Source organism: Myxine glutinosa, chromosome 2 (assembly GCF_964187855.1).
Source record: "Myxine glutinosa chromosome 2, kmMyxGlut1.1, whole genome shotgun sequence".
Lineage (NCBI taxonomy): Eukaryota > Metazoa > Chordata > Myxini > Myxiniformes > Myxinidae > Myxine > Myxine glutinosa.
Genome location: NC_136262.1, coordinates 191,399,881 through 191,411,278, shown reverse-complemented (window position 1 = coordinate 191,411,278; position 11,398 = coordinate 191,399,881). Strand labels below are relative to the sequence as shown.

Sequence of the window (11,398 nt, the reverse complement as noted above, 5' to 3'; positions counted from 1 at the left end):
ATCCATGAAGATATGGAGAAGTTGTTGTTTGTGTGGTTGAAGGAGAAGCAGCTCGCAGGAGATACCGTGACCGAGAGCATCATGTGTTTGAAAAGATTGAAACTCGGATATCGAGCACGGACCACGAGGTGTTTTTCTTTTTTCTTAATCTCGGTTTCAGTGAACTTTTGCTCTGTGCTCACGTGTACTGTACCTGTACCTGTAATGGTACGTCAGAGGATGGCACCTGTTGTCATCATATTAAGTGCAAGATGTTCTGCATCGTAAGTTGGTACACCGTGGTCTTTCGGCGGTGTTTAAGCCGGCCGTCTTGGCTTCTGTCACCATTGGCATTGAGTCTTTCGATGTAGGTAGGTCGTTGTGTGCCGGTGCCTTGGCCGAATTCCTTCATTGCTGCATTGTTAGCTCACCTGGTTTTTTATACCACATCTTTGGTTATCGGACCAGCGAATGACGTCATCTCCAAAGTATGGCTTATTCTCACTTGTCTTGGACGATCTTCTACTTCTAGCCTTCCACCGTGCATTTGGTGTCCACTGTACTTACTGTACAGTGCCTGGTAAAATTGATGTAATGGGTTTTTGACCGTCAACGCCATGAACCGTCATGAACCGTCACGCCATGAACCGCTAACACTCAAAAGCCCATTTATCGCGCCTTATAAAGCAAAACGCAAACCGAAAGCCATGCCTCTCCAGCGAGGCGTGCTTCCGTGGTCACGTGATCCACAGGTGTAGCTCATTATACCCGCACGCGCGACACGCTTTGGCGGTCACGTGACCAGCCACTCTGGAGGCGGGGATCCCCGCCGATGACGTCACCGGCTGGAGCAAGGAGATTCCTCGCTCATGTATTTCGACGATTGCGTGTTTTATATCCAAGCAGAGATGCTTTCACGGCAAGATAACCACGTGACCGGAACCGGAAGCCACAACCGGAAAATTCAAAAAAATAAATTTTTTGAGCTCGTACATCGGATCTCGGCTCGTATCCCAAAGCAACAAACCGCCCGAGCGACGGCTCGTATCCCGAAAAACTCGTACGTTGGGGCACTCGTAAGCCGAGGTACCACTGTATATATATATATATACAGTCCTAAATATATATATATATATATATTAGCAGAGGTACCCAGCGTTGCCGGGCGGGGGAGGGGAGGGGAGGGGAACGGGGAAGGGGAACGGGGAAGGGGAGGGGAGGGGAACGGGGAAGGGGAGGGGAGGGGAACGGGGAAGGGGGGGGAATGGGGAAGGGGAGGGGAGGGGAACGGGGAAGGGAGGGGAGGGGAACGGGGGGGGAGGGAGGAGAGGGGGGAGGGGAGAAGAGGAGGGAGGGGGGAGGGGGGAGGGGGGAAAGGGAGGGGGAGAGGGAGGAGAGGGGGGAGGGGAGAAGAGGAGGGAGGGGGGAGGGGGAGGGGGGAAAGGGAGGGGGAGAGGGAGGGGGAGGAGGGGAGGGATATAGATGGTTACTGGCAATTCATCACATCCACAAATGACGTAATCCACACAATTTATGTACTTTACATAACGTTAATAGGAATACATGGCCGTGTAGATGGGAAATACAGTTTGTTTGAAATAAATCACAAATATCAGATGAAAGTTTTTAAAATTTAGAACTATTCTCACTCAGAGTTAAACATCACCGCAACATTACGCGGTTGCTTCAACGTTTTCTGTGAATTATATGTCATCATTGTGAGATTTTTTTGTATTTTTTTTTTTGAAATGAGATTTTTATATTTTAAAAAACGGCAAAAAAGCTGTGAAAAAGCATCAAAACAGCAGTGAAAAAGCATCAGAACAGCAGTGAAAAAGCATCAAAACAGCAATGTAAAAGCATCAAAACAGCAGTAAAAAGCATCAAAACAGCAACAATTGTCCGGTGATTTTTCAATCACCGCAGCTAAATGTGTCGGAGTAATTCATTATTTTCCTTCGTGCCTTTTTTGTGTTTTTTTTATACACATAAATACATAAAATCACATAAAATACACATAAATACACGTAAAAATCAGATCAGAATCAGAATCAGAATCGATATTCTCACAATCATCACAACACACCAGACACGTAGTTAATTACGCAGTGCTTCCTTGTCGACAATGTTCTTTGTCTTTCCTTGTTCGGATAGGATGTATAGATTGTTCTCTTGTCCTACCCGACTACATCCTACGTATAGTTGGCCATGGGAGAAGCACGGGGAATCAAGGTTCAGTCCGACCACCTTGAGAGATTGTACTTGCGCCTTGTTGATGGTCATGGCAAAGCTGAGCCGTACGGGGAATTGGAGCCTTTTGAACTCGAATGGCAGATCAGATGGTATGATTGGTATCCTAGGAATGAAGACCTGTTCCCCACTATAGTTTCCCGTAAGTATGTTGGCCTCAATTATGTGAGGCATCAACTTTTTGATAGCCAGTCGTGTGCCGTTGCACAGTTTTGGAGGATCGATATTTCTCAGGAGCATGATTGGAGCACCTTCCTTTAGATGGAGTATGTGGGGAGGCACACCCGGAGGCTGTAGCGAATTGAGGAACTCTACCGGGTAATGGACAGTCTCGTGGTCGTTTTGGATTGAGTCGACAGATCGGTTTGTTCTTAGATCCCCAGGAATAGTCTGCAGAAGATCCAAATTGATTTTGTCCACTGCATCGTTCTTTGGGGCTAGAATTGCCCTTTCACAGAGCCAGGAGTGATTTCGGTAGTTGGCAGGGATGTTGGGGAAGACGTTCGCCTTGAGTTCGTCAGCCGTGGTGACATTGTTGCCGCATGGTACGATGTCCAGTCCATCTTCAGGGCACGTCTCCAAATCTCCGTTTCCGATCTGTAACAGCTTCGCTGAAAAGGCGCCTGCGGCTGCATCTCCATGAAGGGTGACACGCATGTTTGTGCTGAGTTTCAACTTCGTCACTTTTGACCATAGAGGAGATGCCTTTATACAGGAACGAAGTTCATCTGCCTTGGTCCCGCGTGGTATGACGGGCAGGGTCTGTCGGAAATCCCCTGCCATCAGAAGAGTAATGCCTCCCATGACAGTCTGATCGTTTCGAATATCTTGCAGTGTGCGGTCAACTGCCTCCAGTGCAACTCTGTGAGACATTGTGCACTCGTCCCAGACAATGAGTTGGCATTGCCGAAATACCTCTGCGACAGCCGATGACTTGGAGATGTTGCACATTGGCTGCTCCGTGTTAGTGAGGTTGAGGGGGAGCTTGAAGGTTGAGTGGGCGGTCCGGCCCCCGGGGAGAAGAGTGGCAGCAATTCCGGAAGAGGCAACAGCCAGAGCAATCATCTTTTTCTGCCTGATTTTTGACAGGAGGAGGTTCATAAGGAAGGTTTTTCCAGTGCCTCCAGTAGCGTCCAGAAAGAACAATCCACCTTCAGAAGAGTGTATGCTCGCCAGCACTTGCATGTCGATCTGTTCTTGCTCCACTGTCAGTCTTGGCTCGTTTTCATTGATGTAGTTTTCCAACTCTTGTGCGTTGTATGAAGTCTCTCGGAGTACTTCCCGAGCCAGGTGATTCTGTTGTTGTCGCTGTGTTACAGGAAGGCCAATGACCTCCAGCGAATGTCCTCCAAGAGAAAGCAGTTTGTCTTCTATGAGTACTAAGGCTTCATTGTAGATCGCATCGGAGTAGTCTGCTTCAGCATGAACCTGTCTTGCCCTGTGGAGAATGTCCTCGCTGAGATCGTCACGATGGTTATTCCACAGTTGTACCGGATTGGAGAGACCGCAAGTTTGTAGCATGATGGCAAAGAGATTTCTCAACAGGGCTGGAGAGCGTGAGACTGCTGCTTCTTCGAGAGTGGCATCCCAGTGGCTGTCATCCTTCAGAAGGCCATGCAGGTGGCAGGCTTGGCGGAAGGTGTCGCAAACCTGGCCGTTGAACATTCTCAGTTCTTGGAAAGAGATGGGTCCTTTGACATGATGGAGTAGAAGGCGCAGGAAGAAGCATTCGAAATTGTTTGGATGTACAGTGTAGACTCGTCCAATTGCATCTGAATGGCGAATGTCAGGATGTCCCACAACTCGTGCTCCTTGTGTACGTCTTTTCCACGTCTTACTGCCAACCACCCAGGTGTAGTATTGTGGGACTTCATTGTAGATGAGTGTTTTGGCGAATTCATCTTGTTGACACAATTGGAAGAATGCGGTAAGTGTAGTTGAACTTGGTGGTTCTGCTGCTTTTTGCCTTGCGTTGCCTTCTGTGAAATACACTCTCTGGCCATTCTCAAGATGTACGGAAAGGTGTACAACGGTTGGGTAGCGTTCGCGGATAGGGAAGTTGAGAACTCTCCAGATAGCTTCGTTACTACTGACGTAACGCCCCAGCTGATATGACTCGATCTCGTCGTTTTTGTTCCTCTGAAGGCCGAACATCGCCATGTCCGAACCTTTGTTGACGTATTTGCACACGTATTTGATTGATTTCACTGAGTTGCAGAACTCAACATTGAGATGAGCCTTGAACATTTTAGAGAGAAGTGGACAGTATGGTACAATCCATCGGTTGTCAACGTCTATGCTTCTGGTCTCGGAAATTGAAATAGATGTTTCAGATCCACCGCTTTCAGGCTTTCTCCTCCGGTAAAGTGGGTATCCATCCAGACCAGTCTGCGTTTCCTTGAGAAATGCCCTAGGATATCGCTTGGTGCATTTACCGTCCTTCATACACGGAGACGATGGATTCAGCCGGCCGCAAGGGCCATGCACCATCTGCGTTTTGACGATGTTGAACAGCTCTGGATCCTCATCAGGGTTTGGAAGTTCAGCACTGATAAAAGAGTCTACATTGGAAGCGTGGATCTTTTCTTCTAGCCACACCAGAATGTGGGCATGGGACAAGCCTCGTTTCTGCCATTCAATGGTGTACATGAAGCATCGGACAGTCCCGAAAACTTTGCCCTTCTTAATCGTCTGCATGAGTTCCTTCTGTTTCTGGTGGAATACCCTTGCGACAATGTCATGGCGATGTGTTGGCTGCTGGTTGATCATCAACTCTCGCTTAATTTCTTCCCACTTCGGATTACAGGTGAAGGTAAGGAAAAGGTCGGGGCGACCGTAATTGCGTACGTATGCCATCGCATCCTGGGTCCGCTCGTGCATGTATCGGGGACCTCCGGTGAACGTGGATGGCAAGATGACCAGTTGTCCCATGTTCTGAACATCTCCGTCATTGTTGACAGCATCCCTGAGGTGTGCGTACGATTCTGCCCTCAGTTGACGTTGGTGGAGCCGGATAAAGAGGAGTCTCTCACTTTCGATTTTGGCATACATGTCGATGATGAACTGGTGGAACAGATCACGGCACTGCAGGATATGATTCGTGGAATTCTTTCTGACCATGATGTGGAAGGCATAGAAGTCATTCGCAGATACTTTCTTTCCCCGGCCGCCAGCTTGTTCAACTTCAAAATGAAAGCCATCTTGTCCTTTCCAGAAGATCAGAGGGTACTGGAGGGCGTCATAGAATCGGTGAGTCTCCGAAATCCGCGTCGTGCTGTTGTCGCGAAGATGCAGGACGATGTCACGATTGTTGTACTGCTCTCCTACAATGAGAACTGCAACGTCATTGTTGACTGGCTCGTTAAACCGACGTTCATGCTCTCCGTGAGGACGTTTGTCAGCTCGAATTATGACTTTGTAATCAGGTGAATGCATTCTCTCCAATGTCGACTTGAAGCTGTTGACCAGCGCATTATTTGAGTGGAGCATATCTTGTAAGGCGAGGATTAGTTCAGAGCGTAGGTTGGGGAAGTTCTGTCCTCGTCGGGCAGCTTCTTCTCGGTGGTCACCCATAAAATAGATTTGTAAAAATTTCGGTTGCTCACCTGGTTGAGGGTGGATAGAGCCAATGAGGTGGCATACCTGGCCTTGCACCTTTAATGTAGGCATGAATCCTTGCTCAGTGACGACGCGATCTGCTCCAAACGAAGTCATTTGGAACGAAGAGTTGTAATTACGGATTTCCTTCAGGAAGTGTCTGGATTGAGTCGTAGTTGATTGAAGTAGTTCTTTCAAAGGTTCCGGTGGAGATTGGAGAGAAGGCAAAAGGACATTGCCTCCCCTGCAACACATTGCTGGTGTTTCTCCCTTCCATTTCAAGGCATGGCAAAACTGACAGGTGAACGACATGGAGCCAATATCAACGTTTGAGGAGTAGTCAGTGTTCGGATTGTAACTGAATGCAGCCTTCTCCCATGCAATGGCCGGCTGCCCTCTGCCTGATGGTTGCCAGTTGTTGAGTCGTTTTTGGCGCTGTTCTTCTGTCTCCTGCTGTCTGGCCCTCGCTACACTGTTGATTGGCGTTTAGACGTGCCTCTGTCTCATCTTCTGTCTCTCGCTGTCTGGCCCTCGCCAGACATTGTTGATTGGCGTTTAGACGTGCCTCTGTCTCATCTTCTGTCTCTCGCTGTCTGGCCCTCGCCAGACGTTGTTGATTGGCGTTTAGACATGCCTCTGTCTAATCTTCTGTCTCTCGCTGCCTGGCCCTCGCCAGACGTTGTTGATTGGCGTTTAGACGTGCCTCTGTCTCATCTTCTGTCTCTCGCTGTCTGGCCCTCGCCAGACGTTGTTGATTGGCGTTTAGACGTGCCTCTGTCTCATCTTCTGTCTCTCGCTGTCTGGCCCTCGCCAGACGTTGTTGATTGGCGTTTAGACGTGCCTCAGTCTCATCTTCTGTCTCTCGCTGTCTGGCCCTCGCCAGACGTTGTTGATTGGCGTTTAGACGTGCGTCTGTCTCATCTTCTGTCTCTTGCTGTCTGGCCCTCGCCAGACGTTGTTGATTGGCATTTAGACGTGCCTCTGTCTCATCTTCTGTCTCTCGCTGTCTGGCCCTCGCCAGACTTTGTTGATTGGTATTTAGACGTGCCTCTGTCTCATCTTCTGTCTCTCGCTGTCTGGCCCTGGCAAGACGTTGTTGATTGGCGTTTAGACGTGCCTCTGTCTCATCTTCTGTCTCTCGCTGTCTGGCCCTCGCCAGACATTGTTGATTGGCGTTTAGACGTGCCTCTGTCTCATCTTCTGTCTCTCGCTGTCTGGCCCTCGCCAGACGTTGTTGATTGGCGTTTAGACATGCCTCTGTCTCATCTTCTGTCTCTCGCTGTCTCGCCCTCGCCAGACGTTGTTGATTGGCGTTTAGACGTGCCTCTGTCTGATCTTCTGTCTCTCGCTGTCTGGCCCTCGCCAGACGTTGTTGATTGGCGTTTAGACGTGCCGTTCTCTCATCTTCTGTCTCTTGCTGTCTGAATCTAGAGACACGTTCTTGATTGGCTTGTCGATGGTGAAAAGTATCTTCATCGGTTTCATGGAGTCTCCGATCAGCGATTTTCCTTGCTCGGGAGGTTGAACGTGACAAATTTCTTTTCTTCGGTGCCATTGCCTTTATCACAGTCAGTCTTCCAGTCACTCACTCGTAGACAAATTCAAAATACCAAATTCAAAATACTCGTCGACAAAATACCACGTTTACACGTGGTAAGAAACGACGCAAACGGAAGATTGCAACTCTGCGTCGTGTTGTGGGTGTGGCCAATGTGGCCTCATGCTCCCAGGTGATTGGCTAACTCGAGCTAGAGCGAGCCATAATGCGTTACGTGATGGCAAAAAATATGGATCTAAAGATGAAAGAAAAAAAAAACCTATGTGGTGTGAATGGCAATGTTCCTCGCTGAAATGTGAAAAAATGCAATCGCTTTTCGCCCTGAATTACGTGCGAACGCGTAACTGAGTTTATGGCGGCAAGGAACATCACGTGATCGCTCTGAGCGAATCAGCGCGCTGCTCTGCCACTGGTTCAGATTCCGTGTATAATATTCCTCGCTGGAAAAAAACATAGATCTAAAGATGAAAGAAAAAAAACCTATGTGGTGTTCCTCGCTGAAATGTGAAAAAACGCAATCGCTTTTCGCTCTGAATTACGTGCGAACGCGTAACTGTGAGTTTATGGCGGCAAGGAACATCACGTGATCGCTCTGAGCGAATCAGCGCGATGCTCTGGCACCGGCCGGCTGATCGCTGAAATGCGCTGACGTAAATATGAATAAAAAATATGGATCGTCAAATATTTTGAGGTAGGCCATGTTCGTTCCAGGCTCAATGGCCATGTCTATGCCAAATATCAAGCACGTGAGCCTCTCCGTTTAGGAGTCTATCGGTAACATTACACACACACACACACGCACACGCACACGCACACACACACACAGTGTTTTATATATATATATATATATATATATATATATATATATATATATATATATACAGTATATATATATATATATATATCTATATATATATATCTATATATATATATATATGGACGGACAGACAGTCATATTGACAGACGTACAGCCGAATGGACAACCTGTAAACATAGTGCCTCCGGCGACTTCGTCCACGACGCAAAGGCATAAAAATTGTTTTGATTTACGTCGTTTTGATTATCGTCGCACTTTTCAGGAACGCATCCACGACGCAAACCGAGCAATTACTATAAAAAGGTTATCGAATGTCTTGCTTACCACAACCTGCCCCACATCGTACTCTTCAAAATCATCTTCATCATGACAGAGAGAAGATCCTGGAAAGAAAAAGGCAAAATGAACATAAAACAGATATTGTGACAGAAAAAGATCAATGGACAGAATATCACCATGTTCAGTTGTATGTGCATTGTGGAAATGAGACATCAATTTCATCAATTAGTGTTCATCTTATTTGCCAGCCATGTATTCACACACCATATCGCCTAGTAAGGGGTTAAGGGCCCAGAACATGCAGAATTGGCCCAAGTCTTTCAGGAACTGGTTGGCTAGGCCTGACATGATTGTGGTGGACAAAGGCAGGAATTCGTAATTTGCTCAGGGTGCCGGCGCTGACTTGCCAACTCTTCATGAAAGACACAGAGAGATGTTTAATGTTTCCAAGCTAATGCAAGCAGACAGAATACCCAGCAGAAGGTCCATCTGAGTGACCACACATTTGTGACCAAAAACACTACCTGTGAAGCACCATTAGATTTTATGAAACGAATGGAATCGCCAGGAAGGACATTGATCAGGCAATACTTTCAACAGTTGGATGTGAGGGGAAGCTGACATTTCTGGCATCAACCCTTCGTCGGACCAAAAAAGCCAAAAACAGTATGACACAGGGCCTCAGGAGCAAGACCAGCTCTTTATTCGACAGTGCATGGTCAGGATGAGAAGCAAATCAGACTGCTCAGTTCAGAGGTAAATTCACTACATATGTACAGCCCTGTTGGACACAATACAATATATAAATGGGGAATTCCCTTCAGGTAAAGGATAAAGGAATAATGGTGGAAAAAACATTAAAATGCATCTGAAACAGTGTTGGACAACAATAATAAAGACAAATTTACATTTGTAGATGGATATTAAAGGGATTTATATTTCAGAACCAGACAAAGCAGTCTTCTTCCATGTTCATATTTAGCACAAGACTGTGGAGCAGCAAGCATCATTGGCTGAGAAGGAGGATGTACCGCTGATGCAGTGCCCTCTGCTGGTTATGACAGGAATTGGGAATTTGTCCAAGATGCCAGTGATAGCTCCTCTACTCTTGGCGAAGGACACAATACGATCCAGAGGTTGCCTCTTATGGAACGCACTTTAACTGTTTATACAGCAGCTCGATCTTTAACTTCCTCATCTAATCCATCATCTTGTCTGTCCATTCTAATCCTTCCCTTCCTCCTCTTGCATCAATATTACCAATCAGTATTGTTTTGTATTGGTTGCGGTGATGCTCAGCATGGCCAAATATTACACATTGGGTCCCTCTGCACTATAGTTACACCTGTGACCAAGTGAAGCTGCAAAAACACCACCACGGCGTGACTGGAGGACCAAAACAAAAAGTTTGGAGAATGCACGGGAAAGATTACTGTGATGAGAGGAAGTTGTTTGTGTCACTGTCATGAGGAACAAGCAGCCACCATCAGCAAATTGAAAAATAAAGAAAACAACAACAAAACATTTTCAGGTCTCTCTTGTTAGACTTGCAAATGAGATTGTTTATTTTGTGAAAAGATTAATTCTCAAAACTCACCAGTTAGCGGCTTATCAGCAGATCCATTTGACACTTTAGGCTCAGCATTCCTGCAGAAAATAAAGATTTTGTAAAGCTGTCACAAATAAATGTCAAAAATAAGAAACAATAGCAGAATAAAAATGCAGTCAGGCAGGTGAAAATCAGACTGCATCAGTTCTTTGTGTTTTCAACATTCAGACAGCAAACACCACTGCACTGTTCTCAGGGTAAAGAAAGAAAGAGCACATAACTACCAAGTATCTTCATGCACAGTTGACAATTAAGCCAAGAAATGTTACGTGGTAAAGAGGGGGTGAATATCACCAGAGTTTTTTTTTTAACCACACTTTTTTCTTTCCCCTTGGTGTCCCAAGCTCCTGCACTCACATCTGAGCTGTCTCGCCTGCGTTTGAATCATCGAGAGTTCCAAAGTTTGAAAGGGTCATTCTCCATGCTTATAAAGGATAATTCCACAGGGTTCTAAAGGGGTTTTGGGTTTTGTTTTTTCTCTCCATGTTGGTTCTCAGTCCTCACACGTCTCTGGTGTACATGAACCGCTGCAAGTTACCATTTCGGTGCTGTGGTTGGGTGAATGGGTGCACGTGTGGATATTTAAAGAGGTAAGTGATGCCTGAGACGAAGAAAACAACACTGAGTCTACCAGCGGTGTAGCTGGACCTGTTTGATACTTCACTTGAAGAGAATAGTATGACCTGGGTAGCAAATAATGTAATTATTAAATTATTTTGAAGCACTGCAAGTCTCGAAGCTGTCTGTCATCATGGAAATAAAGAGATTGCACTGAGACACGAGGAACCACCTCTGGAGGCCATTTTTCCCCAGTAGAGCAGGGGTTGTCCTTTTTTGGGCACCGTAGTCCCCCCTTTTTTTTTTTGGAGCAATGTTTTACAGCTATTTGCAGGTCCTGCCGCCAACCCTGTTAGTCGCCTCTTGTGACACACAGGGAATTACCAGTGAGCTGGTACTCAATTTGCACGACCTCGTAAGGATGACAACAACAACAAACAACATGCATTTTAAAGGCCATTTTCCCTGCTAGAGCGGGGGTTAGCCTTGCGGTCCCCATGACAATCTTCTCCATTTTGCCCTATTTTCTGCGTCTCTCCTTGTTAACCCCCTTGCCCGCATTTCTTCTTCCACCATCTTTAGCCAAGTCTTTCTCGGTCTTCCCCATCCTCTGCTTCCTTCTACATTCATTTCCATCACTCTTCTCAACCAGTCACTTTCATCCTTCCTCAACACATGACCAAACCATCTCAACCTGTTCCTCTTCACAGCATCAATCACAGGCTCTATTCCCATCATCTTTCGCAATTCA

At 46.6% G+C, this 11,398-nt stretch overlaps 1 protein-coding gene across 1 annotated transcript; it reads right to left on the bottom strand.

Annotated features, from left to right (window-relative positions):
* Positions 1 to 2,076: 2,076 nt before the first annotated feature.
* Positions 2,077 to 10,505, bottom strand: LOC144890833 (uncharacterized). The gene is made up of 4 exons (XM_078772686.1): positions 10,447 to 10,505; positions 10,078 to 10,127; positions 8,526 to 8,584; positions 2,077 to 5,457 (listed from the first exon to the last, which is right to left on the bottom strand). The coding sequence occupies exons 1-4, from the start codon at positions 10,503 to 10,505 to the stop codon at positions 2,077 to 2,079; spliced, it is 3,549 nt and encodes a 1,182-aa protein (XP_078628812.1).
* Between the last annotated feature and the right edge of the window lie 893 nt (positions 10,506 to 11,398).